This window comes from Daphnia pulex, chromosome 4, assembly GCF_021134715.1.
Source record: "Daphnia pulex isolate KAP4 chromosome 4, ASM2113471v1".
Classification (NCBI taxonomy): domain Eukaryota; kingdom Metazoa; phylum Arthropoda; class Branchiopoda; order Diplostraca; family Daphniidae; genus Daphnia; species Daphnia pulex.
Window position 1 is genome coordinate 102,582 of NC_060020.1, and position 19,626 is coordinate 122,207.

The 19,626-nt window shown below is 40.8% G+C and overlaps 7 protein-coding genes and 1 long non-coding RNA gene across 10 annotated transcripts; 4 read left to right on the plus strand and 4 right to left on the minus strand.

Moving 5' to 3' along the window:
* Positions 1-212: 212 nt before the first annotated feature.
* Positions 213-2,546, minus strand: LOC124192519 (putative E3 ubiquitin-protein ligase UBR7). 2 transcript variants are annotated; one of them, XM_046585879.1, is made up of 7 exons: positions 2,206-2,546; positions 1,854-2,060; positions 1,655-1,794; positions 1,529-1,589; positions 1,309-1,458; positions 1,013-1,246; positions 213-940 (listed from the first exon to the last, which is right to left on the minus strand). In XM_046585879.1, the coding sequence occupies exons 2-7, from the start codon at positions 2,028-2,030 to the stop codon at positions 605-607; spliced, it is 1,098 nt and encodes a 365-aa protein (XP_046441835.1). In that variant the 5' UTR covers positions 2,031-2,060; positions 2,206-2,546; the 3' UTR covers positions 213-604. The 2 variants fall into 2 exon arrangements, with proteins under 2 accessions (XP_046441835.1, XP_046441834.1); XM_046585878.1 differs by having other exon boundaries at positions 1,854-2,077; positions 2,206-2,543.
* Positions 2,547-3,128: 582 nt separating this feature from the next.
* Positions 3,129-4,948, plus strand: LOC124191936 (UPF0415 protein C7orf25 homolog). Its single transcript, XM_046584993.1, has 5 exons — positions 3,129-3,407; positions 3,473-3,589; positions 3,645-3,860; positions 3,932-4,588; positions 4,647-4,948. The coding sequence occupies exons 1-5, from the start codon at positions 3,252-3,254 to the stop codon at positions 4,749-4,751; spliced, it is 1,251 nt and encodes a 416-aa protein (XP_046440949.1). The 5' UTR covers positions 3,129-3,251; the 3' UTR covers positions 4,752-4,948.
* Positions 4,949-5,348: 400 nt separating this feature from the next.
* LOC124191938 lies at positions 5,349-6,834 on the plus strand. Its single transcript, XM_046584995.1, has 4 exons — positions 5,349-5,724; positions 5,795-5,929; positions 6,012-6,258; positions 6,346-6,834. Exons 1-4 carry the CDS (start codon positions 5,530-5,532, stop codon positions 6,438-6,440), a joined length of 672 nt encoding a protein of 223 aa, XP_046440951.1. The 5' UTR covers positions 5,349-5,529; the 3' UTR covers positions 6,441-6,834.
* A 259-nt stretch (positions 6,835-7,093) lies between these two features.
* Positions 7,094-9,594, minus strand: LOC124191935 (F-box and WD repeat domain-containing 11-B-like). Its single transcript, XM_046584992.1, has 9 exons — positions 9,419-9,594; positions 9,213-9,352; positions 8,986-9,138; positions 8,733-8,912; positions 8,522-8,665; positions 8,343-8,465; positions 7,930-8,276; positions 7,802-7,873; positions 7,094-7,724 (listed from the first exon to the last, which is right to left on the minus strand). The coding sequence occupies exons 1-9, from the start codon at positions 9,456-9,458 to the stop codon at positions 7,379-7,381; spliced, it is 1,545 nt and encodes a 514-aa protein (XP_046440948.1). The 5' UTR covers positions 9,459-9,594; the 3' UTR covers positions 7,094-7,378.
* A 758-nt stretch (positions 9,595-10,352) lies between these two features.
* LOC124191940 lies at positions 10,353-16,367 on the minus strand. Its single transcript, XR_006873514.1, has 3 exons — positions 16,031-16,367; positions 10,545-10,688; positions 10,353-10,481 (listed from the first exon to the last, which is right to left on the minus strand). It is a non-coding gene; the product is annotated as an uncharacterized LOC124191940 (long non-coding RNA).
* Positions 12,293-13,345, plus strand: LOC124191937. The gene is made up of 4 exons (XM_046584994.1): positions 12,293-12,572; positions 12,642-12,779; positions 12,841-13,111; positions 13,201-13,345. The coding sequence occupies exons 1-4, from the start codon at positions 12,390-12,392 to the stop codon at positions 13,299-13,301; spliced, it is 693 nt and encodes a 230-aa protein (XP_046440950.1). The 5' UTR covers positions 12,293-12,389; the 3' UTR covers positions 13,302-13,345.
* On the plus strand, positions 14,420-15,205 carry LOC124191939 (cuticle protein 2-like). The gene is made up of 3 exons (XM_046584996.1): positions 14,420-14,523; positions 14,596-14,802; positions 14,874-15,205. Exons 1-3 carry the CDS (start codon positions 14,512-14,514, stop codon positions 15,018-15,020), a joined length of 366 nt encoding a protein of 121 aa, XP_046440952.1. The 5' UTR covers positions 14,420-14,511; the 3' UTR covers positions 15,021-15,205.
* An 886-nt stretch (positions 16,368-17,253) lies between the features above and the next one.
* Positions 17,254-19,427, minus strand: LOC124192156. 2 transcript variants are annotated; one of them, XM_046585338.1, is made up of 5 exons: positions 19,271-19,427; positions 18,867-19,169; positions 18,302-18,793; positions 17,751-18,237; positions 17,254-17,686 (listed from the first exon to the last, which is right to left on the minus strand). In XM_046585338.1, exons 2-5 carry the CDS (start codon positions 19,146-19,148, stop codon positions 17,526-17,528), a joined length of 1,422 nt encoding a protein of 473 aa, XP_046441294.1. In that variant the 5' UTR covers positions 19,149-19,169; positions 19,271-19,427; the 3' UTR covers positions 17,254-17,525. The 2 variants fall into 2 exon arrangements, with proteins under 2 accessions (XP_046441294.1, XP_046441293.1); XM_046585337.1 differs by having other exon boundaries at positions 18,867-19,164; positions 19,271-19,415.
* Positions 19,428-19,626: the final 199 nt, after the last annotated feature.

A 19,626-nucleotide genomic window follows, 5' to 3' on the forward strand; every position in this document is an offset into this window, starting at 1 on the left:
GCTTGGAGCTCCACCGGCGCAGGTACCGTTGCTTCGGCCGCGGCCTCATTTCCATTCACATCTCGCGACAGCCATTATTAGATTTATTGCACCTATTTTTTCGTCTTCTTCTTCTTTTTCTACAAGGGCGGAGAATATGACTCCTTTTCATTAATGCTCATTTTTCCAATCAGCAAACGAAGCGCAGAGGGCCTCATGGCATGGTCGTCATCAAAAATGGAAGTGGATTGTGTAATTCAGGTCATCCGAAATGTCTTGTGTACTATCGTATAAAAAGTTATCCACGCACACATGAACGTCGTCGCGTGTGGAGTGTTGTATATTTGCGACACGTGTATGAAAATGTAGAAAACTAGGATCTAGGGCATTTACCACTTTACTTTTGGGTTGCCAGAAATTGGGAAAACGATTACACTTTCACCGCAATTGTTCCTTTTCTTTTGGATCAATCCGCTTTCATCTTTTTTCAAATATGACCGCCAAAATGGAAGAGAGGGGAGGAAAAAATGACAAAGGTTCAATCACAGCCATCCACGACAAAATTTAGGTAGAAAGGAAACGGCGGATTGGAGGCGAGTACAAGATATCAGATTGGCTGTTTCATTTAGCGGCAAAAGTGAGGCATCCCATCAGGGCCGTCGTCAAGACGACGTCGTTTACGTTCCTTCAAACGGCCGAAAAATTCGGTAATGTCTTCTTCCCTGACGACTCGCTTGTTGTCGGCAAAAGTCTTCAAATAGTCTTTTAGTTCCGCTGCGAAACTTTGGTACTCGGTGATGGCTTCCACTTGCTGGATTCGATCGAGGGACGAAAGAGCTTCCATCAGTCGCTCGTTGCTTGACGGACGGTTGACGCAGGCCATTTTGCCCTTTTGTTCGTAATGTTCCACGGTGTCCTGGTCGTCTGTAAGATATTTGATCTTCTTTTCCTCGTACATTGCCTATGATTTGAAATATAACCAATTGATAATTATAAGGTTTCGGCGCAAAGTTGGGAGACTTGTCAGACTTACCAGACACTTTTCGCATCTGCAAAGTCTATTTCGCCATCCCTCCGGCCAAAAAGTCGCTTTATTAGAGTTCAGCAGATTTTTATCAATGGTTTCATTCTCCAGTTTGCAGGACGATGCCGTCTGGGCAGAATCAACCAGCGAAAAATAAGCGTTAAGAAAAGGGTGCTTCTCCATGCAAGCATCACAGATCATTTCAGAATAATCCGAATCCGGTGGCGGTGTCTTGCCCAAATGCTAAATATATCCAAGATCCCCAAGTTAATGCATGTCCTAATCAAATTGTTGCGTCATACAACCTTGTTGTGATGCCAGTCTTCACACATGACGCACTGAACCATTTCATCAGGATTTGTGTCCTCTGGGTCAGGGTATGGCTTTTCACAGGTGCAGTATTTCCCCATAAAGTTGTGGTTGTAAACATTGTTTTCATTCACACCAGATTTTTCCTGAAAAAGAAAAATTCATTTTGATTATTTTTTTAATCAATCTTGAATTTCTTTTTAAATGTTCTTATACTGTAGCTAGTGTGCATTTGTTAGATGGGAACTTTGAATTTCCACAGTCACAACAGAAATTTCTGAAATGAGAAATTGTATTTTTATAGTGGGCAACATGAATTAAGTTATGCATGCAATAGTTTACCTTTTTGTGTACAATTCAATCAGCTCATGGCCATCATGACAATGATAACTACAAGCCAAGCAAATGCCAGCTAACTGAGTATTTCCAGATTGCTGTCTGCAGGTCACACAAGCATAGAGAGCCTGGCGATTGACATAACCCTGAAACAATTTTGCATTAGAACAGTATATCACATCTGGTCAAATTAAGGGGAAATTACCAGACGGTAAGTGCAGTTAGCATCATCAGATCCACCCAAAACAGCATTGGCATCCTCTTCAAGTTGTGCTTCCTCTTCTAAAATTTCAACCAGTGTGACACCATTGTCTTCTTCATCATCGGTGTGTTTTCCAGCATCAGAGCTGGTATTGGGCTCTTTGTTCTCGGGGCAAGCCATTGGTCAAGGAAGAATTAAAATTTAAAATGTCTGTTGATTAAACAATCCTAAATAAAAGATAAGATATTAATAGTTAGAAGAAAGTCTTTTTTATGATGTGATGAAGAAGTGATGGATAAACTGAAGCAAGCTATCAATAATTATGAAATTTTCCTGAAATCAAATGGTTCAGTACCAATGGGGATTCTGATGATTTGAAGACTTTTTGAAGACTTGAAGAGTGCTTGAAATTGACGGGAAATCACAAAGAGACAATGAAAGCTCGGATTATTCGTGACGTGAAAACTACCTGATCAATGTCAGAGCGGGAAAAGATTCGAGCAATTGGTGCTTATCATTACTCCTAGGTGGCGATATGGGTTAGCGCAAACAAAGGTATTGCGCAATAAGTTTGAGAAAGCTTTTTTTTTTATAGCATAATCAATTTGATATTTGAAGGGATGTTCACCAACAGATTAGCAAAAGCTTCTGATCAGGCGATGGTCTAAAAAAAATTTCAGCAAATTAGGATTAGGTTTTTACTGCCTCTAGAAGACTGAACCGGCTACTTGTTTTTTGTTCTTTTTTCTGATTTTGTAATTCAATCCAAATTAGTAAATTACCATGCTTTAATAGAAACCTGGTAAAACATGTTTATGGGCCACTGGCTTCTTAATGGTCCAAATCAGAGGCTTTGGCCTTTGGGGCTTGCTATTAAAATGGAACCACACCTGCAAAACAAAGTGATGTGCCTTCCGTCTGTTCGTCTGACGTTGGCATTTCTCCATCATAGTCAGCTGTGTCAGACTCAGAGTAAAGTTGTTTTTTTTTTTAACTACATTCCTAACAAGAATGCACTTCAATTATTCATGCTCTCTTTGGCACGATAGGACATTTTTTAATTAATCATGCAACTGCTAAATGAATGGAAAACTAGAAAATTATGCAACTTCAATTTCTCCGGAAGAATTTTCCCTCTGCGGGGCCTGCTCTGGATTCTTGAAAAATCGGGATCATTGTTTTAGACGTATTTAATCAGAAAACAAGGGTATTTTTAAAATTTATTCATATATTAGGTCTAGTTTGTTTGCGTTTTCTATCGCTAGGTGGTAGTCGTCAATGTTTTGATTAGCAGACGAATTGACAACGTGTACCGCGAATTCCATGAGTGACGTAAATAAGTGGCGTAAGAAATTACAGTAACATTAATTTTCATTATTTGAATCGCTAGAATATCTCAAAATGGAAACTGACATTGAAGAGTTAAAACACCTTGTACTGAATAAAGTCCAAGATGGAGAAAATCTTTTGCAGCAAGTGCAATCTCATTTCACAGCCGTTGAAGGGAGCAAGAAACTCGAAAGGCGTATCCGCTCTGAAATGAAGTTCCTTCAAAAGGTAAATTTGGCAGTAATGATCTAACTCATCTTTTAATTTTAATAATTTGATTTCTGATGGTGTAGTTGTTGGAGGCCAAAACAGGAGTAAAAAAGGAACACATTCTGTCCAGCAATTTAGGATCTTTGGCTGCAGTGGTTGAAATTCTTCATCAATGCGAAAGTCCTGCTGCTGTCTTTAAAGTGAGATATTGTTTAAATTTAACATGACTTGAAATTTATAGCTGTTGTTCAGTAGCCTTTCAGCCTAGAGAATGGCCCCATAAGTCGAATTGAAGTGGATGTGGTCTCCAAGGGAGGGGCAGTCTGGCACAAAGCCATAGCTCGCAAAGCAGAAGCGCTGGAAGACATATCGAAAGGCAGGACCTCATGTGGCCAAAAGTCAGTAATTGACCAAGCATCAGATTACATCAAATGTGCAAGACTGCATCCACACCTCTTCAACCCGCCCAAGGTGAAATCCAAACCAAATTCAACAACTCACTATAACAACTAACTCATCTATTATTGTGTCAATCAAAACAGGTTGTGTTCCACTTCTTCAACAGTATCAGCTTGACTATTGCTGTCAAACTGAGGAAACTAGGAGTTGATGTGGAAGGTGACGTCAGACCAGTAATGGAAGACGAATTAAGTGACACGAGCAGTGGCTGGGATAGCGATGAAGACGACAGCGAAGATTATGAAGAAGACGACGAAGAAAACAACGGAATGGCAACTTTGCCTCATTCCAATCACTGCAACATGGTGCAACAAAGCGACAAACTCTTTCTCGACATCACTTGCATGGTGGCCTACGTCTCATCAATGACCAACGGCGGAGCAAACTATCGTTTCCCCAAAACGATCTACAATCAGCAGGCCGAGTGGGAACGTTTGTCGCCCGCCAAGCCCAAATTGGACGCTCTGTTTGGAGATAAACAGCTAGTGACTTGCCGCGAAGCTCTCATCGATTTCCAAACGCTAGTGGAGCGAATGGGCGGCCCTGGAGAGAAGCAACGAACGCAGGATCTCATCAGCCGGTTGGATATTGTTGACGATTCGCCCTGCGGGAGAGTGTCCCACCTCCAACTGACGAGCAATGTGAAGACCAGGAGTAGATTGATTTTCTGTACAGCCGACCAATTGGGCATTGTGATTGTCACAGCCAACACGGGATTCGTCCGATCAGCAGCCAGTCAAGTAATCTACACCTCCGTATTGAATAAAATTTAATCTAACAATCAATTCGTGTCTTTAGGGAATAGAAATCGCACATTATGTCCACGAGCCTCGAGTTTTGACGGAGCAGCAGGAGCGTTATTCAACTCCACTCCATCCGTCGACTACCGAAAATGCTTCATAATATTACCAAGACGATTTGACGAATTGAATTGACATTATCTCGTTTACCTTCGAGTGCCTCACCTATTCCAAAGAGTAAGGATGCTCTTTTCTTCCTACCAGTTCAGTATTGGAACTGCTTATAAAATTTTTGTCAACATTCGGCAACTGGCGTTGTTGTTGTGTCTGGACTCCAATACACGATAACAACGCACGGGATTTTGGATTTGTATCGAGTGAAAGGGAGCAAAGACCACCTGAAATGTTATTTGCTTAACAAATTTCCAACGGGATTAAAATGAAAAGTGACGAGTCTTAATTCCCTCCCCTTAATTCCCATGGCGTAATTAGGTAAACACGGGGAGATGTGTCTTTGACAGGTGAAGGCTGAACTAAGCCCGGAATTCAATTTGGAATCTAGAACTGCTGCTATCGCATTGATTTAGTGAGCGCTGCTGGAGGTCTTATAGAATCAACATAACTGATGATAAGTTTGGAAAATCCCTTCTGATTGTGTTGGATGTCGATGTGAGCGCAATGACGTGTGCTAGCCGGTTATGAGTTATGACATTCGAGTGATTCGACTCGTCTCCAGTATAAATAGGCCCGTCTCGATTGGTGATGACACCGTTGTCAGACAATAATTGGCTTCATCAGTATAGTCGCTCAGAGCGCTTAATTCACTCAATTCTTTCGTGTTTAATTAATCCGCAACGAGTTCACTTGTCAGTCTGTAATTACATAAACTCTGTAGTTTCATTTCAATTGGGTTAGCAAATTATTGGCTGTCGGGAAAAAGAATGGCGAAAAGAATTTCTTGCTCAGCAGCTTCTTTGTGGGTGTTGATGGCGTTGACTATCGTTCTGGGGGGTCTAAACCAAGTAGACGGTCATGGTAGATTGCTGGATCCACCAGCACGGTCCTCCATGTGGCGACTTGGCTTCCCAACGCCAAAGAATTACGACGACAACGGCCTCAACTGCGGAGGCAGATCGGTAATATTACGTCTCAAAATTGTTCCTAGCAAAACCTTAACTTTGATTGATTTCGTTTCGATTTAAACAGGCACAGTACAACAGCATCAATCAAGGGCGTTGCGGTGAATGTGGCGACGAGTGGAGTTTGGCCCGTCCGAGACCCAACGACGAGGGCGGCTATTACGGAACGGGAACTATCGGCCAGACTTACAAATCCGGCTCCGTAAGTCAATTATTTATAACCAACTGACTAAATTCCTTTTGTCTTTCAACTTTTATATTTCTGTGCGCATTGTATTATTAAGTACATCCGTGTGTCGGTGGAATTAACTTCGAGCCATTTGGGCTATTTCGAATTCCGCCTGTGCCCTAAACAGTCGGCCGGAGAGCTGGTGACGCAAGAGTGTCTCAACAGACATTTGCTTCAGTTAAGCAACGGATCGACTCGTTATCAGGTGACGGATTTTACCACTACTTGGTACGATATGATGGTCAAACTACCGAGCGGCTTAACGTGCGATGATTGCGTCATTCAGTGGACATACTCTACTGGTAACTTTTAATTTCCCATTTTTCTTGATCGAACTCGTAATAACATTTTCTCTTTTTTTAATTTTTAATCACGAAAAAACAAAACAGGCAACAGCCCAACGGTGTGCAATGGTGTGGCCAATTCGGTTGATTGCAATCAAGAGACTTTTGTCAACTGCGCAGATGTGGCCATCACAGCCTAGTCCGACAATCAAATATCAGTGCCGATTGACTTGGTGCCAGTAAGTGATACTGAGCAATTTCCCTGTGTGTATTTATCTATACGCGTTCCTATATTCAAAAATTATTTACTTGTTTTGTTAGTGACACAGTTTTGAAAATTCTTGTTATATCTTGTTTTACATCTCGTCGTTGTCAGTTTCCTATGCTGCAGTAATATACGGTAATATAAGCATTACGCAATTCAGAGATTGATTGATGCGCACAATCTACAATCTAACACTCCCTCATGTCCATTAACAGTCGGTTCATACCTGTTGTTGCATGTCTAAAGTTATAAACTTTAGCTGCCTATCAAAAGTTAAAATATGATTCGAGATTTTAACGAGATAATCAAATAAAAGTTGAGAATTCCTTGATCTTATCCCGCTCTCTCGACGTGTCAAAATGTTTTCTCTGCGTGTGTCCGCATACCGATACGTGCAGAGGGTAAAGTGGCACTTTAATCAAAAAGATAACAGCAGTCGTTTCGTTCGTTAAGTTCTGCATGACATTTAATAGTAATCATCAGGAATCTGTGCCTTTGTATGAATCGGAACCAACTTTGGAAAGCTGGGCCGGACGCTCATTCAAATTGAAATAAACCGAAATGGTTGGTAGGGTCAAGAGAGAAAAAGTCAAGAGAGGACGGTATTTGACAAGTTTAATCGGTACGGTAGTGTACCGATTGTATTTCTACATTTTCTTGTAACTCAAATCAAATGAATTTCAAAATGTTTTCGGTAAGGCGCGGTAAGATTAGTGGAACGATAGCAAAGTGGCGTCTTGAGTGTGAAACAAATGCGAATCTTTAAAAATGTTACGTCACTTTTAAACAGGAATTTTAACGCATTAAAAAGACAAAAGAGAATGGTAAAGACTATAAAGCAGGCAGGGTGGAAGACTTACATTACTGGCTTTCTCATTGGGCAGCGTTCAAGAAGGTTTCAACGTGCAAATAGGAAGAACCATCCTCCGAATGAGAAACAAGGATCGTTTGAAGTTCGTCGGCCACCATGCAGGTAGATCCCATGTATTCAATTGGCGGAACACGCGGAGTTTTCTTTCGGGCATCGATCCTCTTCACCTTCGAGGATACCACAGATGGTTTAACCGAAGCTGCACGGGGAATGGCTTTCAGGTGGGACATTTGTCTGATCAGGAAATTAGAGTTGAATGGCTCCGGGTGAATGAGAGCTGCTTGGAAATCCCAGATCTTCAATACACCGTCGTCATCACAAGTGACGATGTATTTGTCCGAGATGATTCTAATAGAAATAATCAAAGAAACAAGGTTGTAGTAATTTCTGTAAGAATACGGTAAGATTTAATCTGGTTAACTTACCTGATTGCACATAATCCTTTGTCGCCATAGCAAATGGTTTTGACACAACGACCATCACCAGCACTCCAAATCCTAATAAGAGGGAAAATAGTTAATGTGACCGACATAAAAATAAAGTAAAATCAAACCTAAAGAAATTCTCTTCTGTGTGGCCCATAACAATAAATCCATTAAGATAATGGAATTGGAAGCGTTGAAATGGTGAAGACGTTGGAATCGATATGTTATAGACGACATCATAGGAAACTGCACATCGAATTTCTATTTCGAAAGTTGCGTCCATGCTGAAGTTGGGCATGGGCTCGTAGAAATTTAGATATTTGGGGACAAATAAGACGATATAGTCGTCATCCATTGCAACTTCCAGAGAGGATATGGGTTTCGGTAGAACTTTCTGGTAATATAGTAAAGTCACTTCTCCGTCACCATTCAGGGGAATTCTACGTAGTGTCACAATGAACGACTCATCGGCTTCCTAAAAATAACCAATTACTCAAAATAAGTAAACTGACTCAAAGGAACTTGAGTTTGCATTTAATACCGAAATCCTTGCGTAACAAGACAGTAGCAAATCATTCCATAGGCAATGGCCTTTCACATAGAATTGTCCGTACTCTCCTTCAACTTGGTTTCCTTGCTCCGGAACAGGTTTCAAGACTCTCAACTTAAAGCAATTTATTAACAATCAACGTTGTGTGACACCATATAGAGTTTGCTTACCAGTTCATGTGATTTTGCATCCCAAACGCAAATTTCTGGGTGGACACAAAAGGATGCTGTGATGAAATTCGAATTAATCTTCAAACGAGTCAGTTTAGGATAACCTCCATTCATGTTGATTTCAGTTAATGGAATTTCAAGAACCTGAAGGATATTAACACAAAGTTAATATACACAATAGCAAATTTCTACATTATAGTTCAATTAAAACCTTTTCCAGTTTGAGGGTCCAGCGATTACGAACAAGTATACGACAATGCTGCTGTATTTGAACGATCCATTGTGAATCCACTTCACATTCACAGCCATGAACCCCAAAAGTTTGATTTCCAAAGCTTGCATATTTTACACGCTGATATTTTCCTCCAGCTCTCCAGTTTGAATCCACACTCTAGAAATGGATATCGAATTATTTAAAATGAACAAAACTGATATTGAAACACTTTTTTACTTGAACACTTTACCTTTTGAATTTCATCTTCCACCAGACAATACATTGTGTGGTAGTACTCACAGTGACGTTCAGAAGCATCAGCATTTCCACGACTCATCAGCTCCTTATCTTTAAATACTTTCACAGCATCAAACACTTTTTTCCAATACGGCAACACTTTTTTCTAGGTAACGTAACTGTTAACACCATAGCATCTCCTACTCAAACACATGCTAAGATAAAAAGATATCGCTTTACCTTTCTTTCCACCATCACCTTCCAGAACTCTCCTTTGGAGATGATCTTTTTCCAAACAACTGAGACCATTTTTGAATTCGTCAAAGAATCGTAATCCAAATAGGCAAAAATCTGATCACATATGAAATCCAGGTATTGACCTATACACAAATTACACAATTCAATAAACTTTTGTTTTCTTAATGCAAATGGTTATTGGGGTTTACTATGCAGGCTTTCAATTAAGTCAAATTTAAATTCCTCCATGGCGATTGGTGTGATTTGACGAAAAGAGAACCATGAAACTATCAGAGGAGTATAAATCACACGACAACTGCGAAACTGACATATGCCAAAGCCAAAACAAGTTCTAAACAAAATGGCGTCCTCACCTTTTCTGACCCTACCCCTTTCTATAATCTGATTGGCTGAAGGAGAAATCAACGCACGACGGCCATGACCCCCCAAAGGTAATCCTTCACTATTAATTAAGCTATATTACTATATTCATCCTAGCAGCAAATAACTGTAAGCAATCACGGCCTTGATGACCCACGGAAAATAAATTGGGTAATATACAAAGTCTCACAACACGTACACCGGCCTGCTGATGATACGTTTTATCTGTATTTCAATGAGTCCATTAAAGTACAAAAATTTAGATGTCAAATAGCCTTGAACTACATTTATTTTATTACTCTAAAGCTTATCGGTTTTATGTTTGGTATACTGAATGAACTGTTGTACAGGCCCAGCATTTTGACGAAGTCAATCAGGGCCGTTGCGGCGAGTGCGGAGACGAATTGGCCCGGTCGAGACCCAACGACGAAGGTGGACTCTATGGAACGGGAATGATTGGGCAAACTTACGTTGAAGGATCGGTAATCAATTATATTGTTTCATTACAAGATAGGGTATAGTTGATATGGTCCGTTTTTACTATAACTTTTAATTGACTTTAATTTAGTTTGTACGAGTGACAATTGAGGTCACCTGTCAGGCTACTTTGAGTTTCGCTTGTGTCCGAAGCAGTCGGCTGAGGAACTTGTGACTCAGGTATCTAATTTTAAAAAAAAATAATTAACAAATAAAAAAACAATAATATCTAGTCAAATCAATTCATTTCCTTAGGAATGTCTCGATCGTAATTTACTTGAACTGGTGGAGATGCCGGGACAAGGTGACGGGATAGTTGACGGTACGAAATTCCATATCGGCGGCACAACTGGCAAATTTATCCCAACCATCAAGTTGCCAATGGGTGTCACTTGCGACAACTGCGTTCTGCAACTGGACAACAGGTATTAAGTCATTTGTCATCTACAAATATTCTTTGAATTTTGTGTAGCCTACCATGTGGATAAATCTGGCCTGTAACTAAACTCTTATGTTGTTTCACCCAATGCAGGAAATAGCCCAGGAATGTGTCCTGGTGGAGGCAGCGGCTTGTGCTACCAGGAATCCTTCGTCACTTGCGCAGATGTAGCCATCACTCCTCTACAGAAATGAAAATGACTTTAATACAAAAACAGCTCTAGTATTATACAATCATAAAAATGCGCCAATAAATTTATGAGTTATATGATTCGGTGAAGGAATACGATACAAATGAAATTAAGAAATAGTTATACCTTATTCCATTAATGAACGGTCGAAGCGATATCAATCAAACAATTCATTGCTGTACTTTTTTTCCATTCTATTTCTGCATTGAATTGGTGCAGACGGATGCAAACGAGTTCAGACTAGACTAAATAATTCATCACCCAAGTTATCTTTCAACAAGTCCATTTCTGCCCAATACGATCTGAATTATACTCGACAGTCTTTTTCGACAGAACGTACAAGGATGAGTAAGAGATGCTGATGAAAGACGTCAATAGATTTACAAGGAGTTTAAGTCGGGGACTTTGAGTGCGATTCACAGCAGTGCCCGTATAATTTCCCGTTGGACGATTGCAACTCGTCTCGAAATGGAAAACCCAGAAAAACAAATTGTCGACCAACTGTGAAATCTCTGGAGATTATTGTGCGTACCCTGACAATCCCCTGCTGTAATCCTCCGGCTCAAAAAAAGGTCGAGCCAATTGCGAGCAAGAGTTGACTATCGATTTATATAAACCATCAGGTGTGATTATAGTCTTGATCCAATTTGCATGTCATCAAGTACAGACTATCGTATCTTTCCAAAGAGAAAAATTCCCCTTTTCCCAGCATCAGCTTCACACTCGCTCTGATTACCTCATCATAAAAATACGTTGTTGGCACTCTGCATTTACTTTCCATCCAGTTTAAAGGTTCTCCCTGATTGACATTGGCATTGACGAAGCTATTTGACATTTCTTTCGAATGGCTGGAAATAATAGATTGGGCACGCCGATGGAGAAGTTGGAAAGGATCGTCATCCATCAATTCGTTCCCGCTGATGTCACTCTACGATTTGACCCAACGCCAATGGAATGCGATTCTCCGCTTCCGATTTTCCCTTCCGTGACAACCGAACCGTTTCTTTATCTTTCCCTGCCAACTGATGACAACATCGTGCTGTTTGTTTTGATGGACGCGCACTTTCCTATCGCATTTGATTTGTTGTTCGTGTTGCAATGTGACGTTTGTTTCGTCAATAAGTGAATGGCATTTTGACACATGGCAGAATAACCATCACACCCGTCATTCGTCGTATCACATCTCGTCCGTCTATGCTCACGTCCCAATGGGTCCCAATGACGTCGCATTTCAAATGTTAAATTCAAATCAATTCAATTACGCTGTCGACATTATGCCGATGTTGCTCTCATTTCAGCTCTCTGTAATAACATTCAGTTACGTCAAATCATATAATAACTCAATAAATAACCAGGAAAAACAAAACCTGTCGCAATTTGAAATTTCACGATGGCGTTAATATAAGAGGGTAAATATTCTTAGATAATTGCAGTTTCCCCACTGGGCCGATAAAAAAACAAACAAACTCAGCGGCACGTCCCGTATCTCTCTCACCCGGCGTCCTATATCTCTTGATTTCTTGATTTGTTGACTTAACGACTGTTGATTATCACGCATAGCGCGACCTATATAAAAGCGCAACCACAGAAACAGCAGGTTTATATTAGACACTACGACACATTAGCGCTTTGAAATTATTAAACGCGATAGTTTCTTATTCTTTTTAGTTTTTCCAAAAATTCATCTATCGACATGACTGTTTCGTCATCGATCCTGTTTTTCCTGGCCGTCTGCAATTGCCTCGTCCACCTAAGCGAAGGACACGGTTACATGTACGACCCACCCAGCCGATCCTCCGTGTGGCGATTCGGTTTCAACGTCCCCGAAGATCAGAAAAATTACAACGACATGGAACTCAACTGCGGCGGTAGAGAAGTATAAGTCTATTCAACTTTCAAAAGTATTGAATGATTACTAATATTTGAAACGTGATGGATTTAAAAGGCCCAGCATTTCGACGAAGTCAATCAAGGCCGTTGCGGCGAGTGCGGAGACGAGTGGAAATTGGCCCGGCCGAGACCCAACGACGAAGGTGGTATCTACGACACTGGCATTATTTCACAGACTTACACAGAAGGATCGGTATATAGAGCTGTACAATTAAGGGTATAATCTATGATAAGCTCTTAATATTATCCCCCAGGTCGTCCGGCTAACTGTGAACGTTACAGCCAATCATTTCGGCACCTTCGTTTTCCGTCTGTGTCCCAAACAAACAGCCAACGAGTTGGTCACCCAGGAGTGTCTGGATCGCTACCCACTTCAACTGGTGGAGATGCCGGGACAAGGTGACGGGGTAGTCGACGGAATTAATTTCCACATCGGCAGCACCACCGGCCTGTACTTCCCCAGCGTCAGGTTACCGGCTGGCGTCAATTGTGAACATTGTGTCCTGCAATGGTATTGGACTGTAGGTGCGTATACCGAAATCCTGGTTATATTCATTTATTTTTAAAAAATACGTCGGCTTTACTATAATTATTTCGCTATACGTGTCGTGCAGCCAATAGCCCAGGGCTGTGCCCCAACGGAGGCAGTGGCTACTGTTACCAGGAATCGTTCGTCAACTGCGCAGATGTTTCCATTCTTCCGGCGCGTGCCTAATCCAGCCAAACATTCGCTCAAAAAAAATGTATTACGTAATGAAATCGATATTCCTATATTTTAATTGTGTACTTTGTGATTTTAATAGAAATTACCAAACGAAAATTTGAATATTAAATTTATTATTATTAGAAAATTAAATGTTACACGACGTGATGGCTGATAACCACAGAGTTCTATTTCGCTAGAAACAGGAGTAATACTTGAGATATCCAAAACCTTTTTCTGACATAAATCGAGACATATTATTATAGTTTGATTCCAGTTTCAGAATCCAATTGTGGTATCTTGTTTCGATATCTTTACCATAGCGACAGCCATACTTGGGACACTTTTCTCGTTTGAATTCTTACAAGGCGATTCTCAGATTATCAATTGTATATGAGATCGATTTCAGTCTTCCATTAAGGCAGAAATCGTTGGTGAATTCAACACGAACAGAGGATGACGTTGATTGATCACACACTGTCTCTTTTTCAATCAGATCAAATAATCGCTAACATTAATCTACTCTGCTCCGACAGGGTGTAGTTGTGTACCGTATTATAGTCTTCTCGAGAAAAACCTTGAGAAATCCCAGCAATTCTGTCGCTAAACATGTGGTGGGCTCTTAACGGAGCTCGTGCCAATGCTACACCACAAAACTGCTCGGCAATCGACGAGAGAAAGAAAGTTATATTAGATCTTATACGTTGGGAAAAGGAAACGATTTGGTGCCGGCATCAAGGTCGATTCCAATTCGAAAAATCGAGTCAAATCCGCTTCATCCGTCCAAATACGGATGTGCTTATTTGTATGTACACGCTTGTGGCTGCTGATCTAATATTACTATATTCTTTTCTTTAAAATAATATGCAAATTTCAATTGTTGTTGCAAGGTCGACTCGTATAGTATATTCCTTGTTAGTCAGTCTGAAAAATGAAGATCATGCAGCAGCTCTAGGGCGCGGTCGCTCGTCCTGTCAAAATTGAATTTTTTCTTTTTTTATTCTTTTCTGACTCGTTTGAAATACGGAAGGAGAAGAGGATCCCAGCAGGCCAGATGAGTGGCCTTGCTAGCAGCATTTCGGCATTTGGCCAAAATATTCTAGTATAATAGTTTCCTATCCAGCTGTGTCAAGGGGTATATAAACCCCGTTGAAATGTTGGTTAAAGGCATCAGTCAACCGACTTCTTCAGCTGCTCTCCCAATCATCTCAAGCGAGTCGACATGAAATCCTTGGTAAGTTTATAGAACTAAATTTTCAAATTTTAACAATGGAATATAACAGTAATTAAATGGAAAATGAAATAGGTTGCTATTTTGTTGTTGGCGTGCACCGTCTACGGTAGTCCCGTCCTGGAGACTCCCGAAGTGGCTTCCGCCCGCGCCGCTCACAACGCAGCTCACGCCACTGCCCGAGCCCTCAACGCTCTGCCACCGGCGGCCAGCCCAATTTACCTGGAACAGGCCGTTCAAGATACTCCCGAAGTCTGGGCCGCTAGAGCCGAACATTACAAGGTAATGATCAACTCTCAATTATTTCTAATGGTCTAATCTAAATACAATTTGGCTGTTATATTTTCCGACAGGCTTACGCAACAGCTGCAGCTGCCAACGGAGTCGTCGCCTCCCTTCCTTCCCTGCAGCCTTATTATTTCCAGGCCATTCCCGACACCCCGGAAGTTTGGGAGGCCAAACAGGCCCACTTCCGCGCTCACGCTGCCGCCCGTGGATAATCGGCCAATTTTGCCCATTTCTTTTATACTCGAAGACTTATTTTGGTTTATCAAAGCCCCGCACGCAACTTTCGACTGATCCCGACCGATTTTGTGTCAAGCCAAAGGGACGATAAGATTTTGAATGTACAACGTTCGCGTTCAAATCGGTGCCCTCAACTCAAATACAATTACTTTCTTACATATCTCTGCATTTTATATGTGCCTCAAAGAAACCAAAACAAAATGTGACACGCGCATCAAATCAAAATGAATTCAATTTGTTCTGTTGGCTTAAAGTTGATGTGATCTAGACTAGAGTTTATTGAGTCAAAAATTTCTAACTTCTGCATGGAAATTGCGTCGCATTTCCCAACACTGCAAAGGCTACAAAGCAATAACCCAACGTCTTATTTGCTTTTCGACATAATGAGATACCGGCGACTAGGGGCGGAGTGCGAATAAAAAGAAAAACATTCGAATTTTTGGTTTCAAATGGTTCCCTGATACCTTTGCTACAAGATTATCTGTGGCACAATAACGACGACAGGTTCAGCACGCAGATGCAACAAATTCGATAGAAACAAGTCCTAGATAATGAAAAATCTGAGTTTGAAATTTGGGTTTCGCACCAGTCAATAGTTTGGCTTTGTTTTTATTCTCGATTGTTCTCGACTTCAAGATTCTGAAAAGTTTTCGCTTATCATCTGCCGTCGGCCAACTAGGAGGTGCCGGTCTGGTCTGGTCTAGTTACACTTGCTTATAGTGTTTAAAGTTTAAATATTTATGTAATTCAATTGTTTACCCACAGAACAAAAGTTGTGAGGTACAAAACAAAACAGGCCTGATCTAGAGTTGTTCTAAAGTTGAGTTATTTTAATAAATCCTGACTGAGTCAACAAAAACAAGAGAAAACAGTTTCAGTCAACTGCCTAGTAGGCCTAGCTCAGGAATAATTCCTACCCTATTGCAAGAATGATAAACAAGAACCAAACAGTCAAAGACGAAGAATAGAGATACATTGTTCCTACCTTTAAGCCTAGGAAATACGGCCAGGGCAGGCATCCATAAGAGTGCTCCATCCACCCGTAAGTAGTAAAGTTGAATCCACCAGGCAGGAGAGGGTAAAAAGGGTGTCCTAGTGAATACCCCCACACTCGCATGGGTGTACACGAGGACAGAGGGGATTTAAAGAAAGGGCAAGAACTCGGCCGACATCGGTATATAGTTTCTCCAAACAAACTGGACACTGTGTCTATCTAAATACAAAATAAAAAAATGGGTTACGAAAAACATTGACAGAAACAAGTAAAGAAAAGTAAAAAGTAAGCGGGTAAACTAAACCCAAATTGTTGATAAACAGAAGAATTTCAGGTTTTAATGTAACACTCTGCATTGATGCAAGTCATGCAGCATTATAGAGTATCTAAAAGGTAACAGGTTAATAAAAGTAAACGGAAACCATTATGTTACCCAAGTGGTATCCTGAGATTGTGGGTGACGACAGGTCAATGCCAGCACAAGCAGAAACTGTCATATCTTGTAGTTATGATGGCTGGCTCAGGCCTCGAATCTGTAAAGAAGAAAATGTTATACAGAGCAAACAAACTGCCATCATGTGCATCGACGAGGGACTTACGTGACGAATAATGTCAGGAACTAACATTTCACGAACTTTGAACTGCTAGGACTTCTATTCAATCTCCCACAATCATTCTATTTGTATTTCTAGTTTTATTTCCCTGCTAAAATGCATGAAGCTACTCCTCTATAAAGATAAACGAACAGAATCAACACGAACACAACGACCACATTTTTGTCATTTTATTTCGAAAGCAGACGACTTTTTTTTCTACCATGAAGATATCGATAGAAATGATTTTAAAAAATCGATCACCAGGATCTCCCTAAATCCAAACCGCTAAAAAACTTTAAAAAAGCTCGGTTTTCTCATCCGCTGAACGGATCGGGATTATTGTTTTATAGTATCTCATGGTTCTTTCTTATCAAGTTACAGCACGCCGAGCCCCCCCCCCCTAACGCAGCAGTTAAGATAAAAGTAAATATCTGCACGAAACCAGCGGTAATAACTTTAAGACCGAAACCGCCACAATTTAAGGCAGTCCAATGTCCAATACCCTCTCAAGGAAGACAACACGAAGATGGTTCCCGGCGAATGGGTCGTGGGTTACGTTTCTATTATTCGTGAATTTCGTCTATGTTGTTTGAAATTGTGAGACAAAGTAAATCGAAGTAAATGTGATTTTAAGTTTTCAAATGGCCATCAGCGTGTTCTGCCCATCTCAAACAAGTTAACTCAGCCAACTGTTCGATATCAAAAGGACTCGAAATGTGGAATGTAAACATTACGTACGAAATAATGAATTATTTGATTTATTAACAAACTATATTCAAGACCTAATATGCTTAACAGCCTTGTGGACATAACTCACATAAGGTCTGTGGTATATAATGAGCAATTGATTTTACCAATAGACTATTTGCGCTATTTGAATGAAATTTCGTTTAAGAATCTTGCAAGGCTTTGACTTCGTCGATGAGTTTGAGAAGCCGACCTGTTAAAAGTTTATTGTCGCTCCACTTCTGCGATGCCATCATATTTCTCATCGATTCCTCAGCTTCGAGGCTCATTCCACTGACACCTTTGACTATTTCCTCGTCAGCGGCTGGAAAAGAAATAATTTCATCAAAAGGAATTTTAATTGAATTTAATAATTTAGTTATTATTACCTTTTGGTTCTTTCTTCCTCTCCTCTACGTCCATTTCACCCAACTTGTCGAGAACTTTCTTGTCCAAGACAAACGACAAAACCACGCAACCCATAAACATCCACATCAAAGATCTTTTCTTATAATCAGCCAAGAAATCTTCCCAGGTGTAGTAATTGAGTGAGATGCCGAGCAGTCGCAAATCAGCAGTCAACGTGTCATAGTAGTGACGTAACAAAAATTTCATGTACCTGGCCCTTATTTCCGGCCTGGTGCTCGTGTAAAGGAAATACAGGACGTCGCTGAGTGGATGGCCGATCCTTACTATTTGAAAGTCGATCATTTTTAAGGCAATTGGTTTCTTCCCATCATCGTCGTATTTGAACAACATGTTATTGTTCCAGTAATCGCCATGTAAGATGCAGGCCAATGGACCGCAGCTCTCCACAGTGTCAGTTTGGACAATCTCCGGTAGACGTTCCACCAAACCAGTTATCCATTCAACTAACTGGTACAATGAATACAAAATTAGGTCAATCAGCTAATATTGAAATTGATTAAATAAGAATTACATCGGGTCTTTCGACATCTATGGCGAATTGGATCACGTTTTTGGAACTGTCCTGCATCATTTGAAGAGTACCAATGTCGTACATTGTTGTCCCTTCCACGATAAACTTGGCTCCTTGTGGAATTTTGGAAAGTTCGCCAGTTACTGGATCCTTCCACTTTCTCACCGCACTAATCGTCAATGCATGGTAATGGGCCAGTGACGTCAGTGCAATTTGACAGTGTCGATAATCAGCGCCTTCCACTTTATCCGTCATACGATAACCCTCAGCCTTGAGATCCTCCAGGAGAGTACAAGTTCCCGATCCATCCGCTCCGCCTTGAACCATTTCCTCCATATGGGAGTAGTAGACATCTGGGACATCCAGCGGAATCGATTGCCCTGTGTGCATTTCTCGCAAAAGTCCAAAGAAGTTTTGGTAGACGTCCATCTCGCGGTGGTGAGTTCGTGCCTCGTAGGCAGTGATGCGCAGCATCGCATTTGAAGGTAGCACCTATGCAGAAAGGTTTATCAAGTTAAAAAAAATTAGGCCTACTTTAATAAAAATTCAAAAGATTAGTATATACCTTAATGAAGGTACTCAAGGTATTTTTAGTCTCGTTCCCAAAGGCATCACGTTTTGTCAATTGAGCCGTCACAATAAAAGTGTCGCTCATGAAATTGTCACCCAGACTGGAAGCGGATTGGGCAACAATATGCACTTGACCGTATTGTGGCAGGTCGTCGTAAGTGACGCCATCTACGTGATCCGTCGCTAGCACGGGCAATTGTTTCGCTATTTTCTTCTCTTCAAAAAGTGTCTTCCAGAATAACTGCCGATCGGCCAGACTCTTGAATCGGTTTGCCATTGTGAGGTTTTTTCGCCTGTCCTTAATCGCAGCACCAAAAGGTTTAATTACTTCTCAAATTAATTCAATCTAAAACAAACGAGCGAATCAATCCTCCGATGCCGGTGTAAGTATGGTTATACCTTTTAAGTTCTGGCCACGTAAGAAAAGATCGCGGAAGTGTTGATAAAACCTTTAAACTGATCGAAAAAAGATCTCAGAGAGAGTCACTTAAATACAGATAGTCACACGTACAGTAATATATCTTATGTGGCATATGGTAATACACTGTTGTCTCCATGGTCCAAGTTCTCTTCTAATAGCTATTCGGCCATTCCTTATCAATAAATGTAGGCAAGACTAAAAATAAAACCTTGATGAGGCGACAAACGTAAACCACGAGACGGCGGCCACGTTCGATAGACGACGGCCTTGTTATGTGGTTGACGATGAGCTTATAAGCGATAAAGGACTTTGATATCGTCAATAATAAAACAAA

Bases quoted from the DNA above. Each gene is read 5' to 3' on its own strand.
- LOC124192519 (XM_046585879.1), bottom strand. From the start codon at position 2,030: ATGGCTTGCCCCGAGAACAAAGAGCCCAATACCAGCTCTGATGCTGGA. The intron at 1,459-1,528 runs GTATAAGAACAT...TTTCTTTTTCAG, and splicing joins ACAAATGCACACTAGCTACA to GAAAAATCTGGTGTGAATGA. The intron at 941-1,012 runs GTAAGTCTGACA...TTCAAATCATAG, and splicing joins GCAGATGCGAAAAGTGTCTG to GCAATGTACGAGGAAAAGAA.
- LOC124191936 (XM_046584993.1), top strand. From the start codon at position 3,252: ATGGAAACTGACATTGAAGAGTTAAAACACCTTGTACTGAATAAAGTC. The intron at 3,861-3,931 runs GTGAAATCCAAA...CAATCAAAACAG, and splicing joins ACCTCTTCAACCCGCCCAAG to GTTGTGTTCCACTTCTTCAA. The intron at 4,589-4,646 runs GTAATCTACACC...TCGTGTCTTTAG, and splicing joins TCCGATCAGCAGCCAGTCAA to GGAATAGAAATCGCACATTA.
- LOC124191938 (XM_046584995.1), top strand. From the start codon at position 5,530: ATGGCGAAAAGAATTTCTTGCTCAGCAGCTTCTTTGTGGGTGTTGATG. The intron at 5,725-5,794 runs GTAATATTACGT...CGATTTAAACAG, and splicing joins TCAACTGCGGAGGCAGATCG to GCACAGTACAACAGCATCAA. The intron at 5,930-6,011 runs GTAAGTCAATTA...TGTATTATTAAG, and splicing joins AGACTTACAAATCCGGCTCC to TACATCCGTGTGTCGGTGGA.
- LOC124191935 (XM_046584992.1), bottom strand. From the start codon at position 9,458: ATGGAGGAATTTAAATTTGACTTAATTGAAAGCCTGCATA. The intron at 9,139-9,212 runs GTAAAGCGATAT...TACGTTACCTAG, and splicing joins AGGTGATGGTGGAAAGAAAG to AAAAAAGTGTTGCCGTATTG. The intron at 8,666-8,732 runs GTTTTAATTGAA...AATATCCTTCAG, and splicing joins GGACCCTCAAACTGGAAAAG to GTTCTTGAAATTCCATTAAC.
- LOC124191937 (XM_046584994.1), top strand. From the start codon at position 12,390: ATGACTGTTTCGTCATCGATCCTGTTTTTCCTGGCCGTCTGCAATTGC. The intron at 12,780-12,840 runs GTATATAGAGCT...ATTATCCCCCAG, and splicing joins AGACTTACACAGAAGGATCG to GTCGTCCGGCTAACTGTGAA. The intron at 13,112-13,200 runs GTGCGTATACCG...CGTGTCGTGCAG, and splicing joins GCAATGGTATTGGACTGTAG to CCAATAGCCCAGGGCTGTGC.
- LOC124191939 (XM_046584996.1), top strand. The intron at 14,803-14,873 runs GTAATGATCAAC...ATTTTCCGACAG, and splicing joins CTAGAGCCGAACATTACAAG to GCTTACGCAACAGCTGCAGC.
- LOC124192156 (XM_046585338.1), bottom strand. From the start codon at position 19,148: ATGGCAAACCGATTCAAGAGTCTGGCCGATCGGCAGTTATTCTGGAAG. The intron at 18,794-18,866 runs GTATATACTAAT...CTTTCTGCATAG, and splicing joins CCTTGAGTACCTTCATTAAG to GTGCTACCTTCAAATGCGAT. The intron at 18,238-18,301 runs GTAATTCTTATT...TCATTGTACCAG, and splicing joins TAGATGTCGAAAGACCCGAT to TTAGTTGAATGGATAACTGG.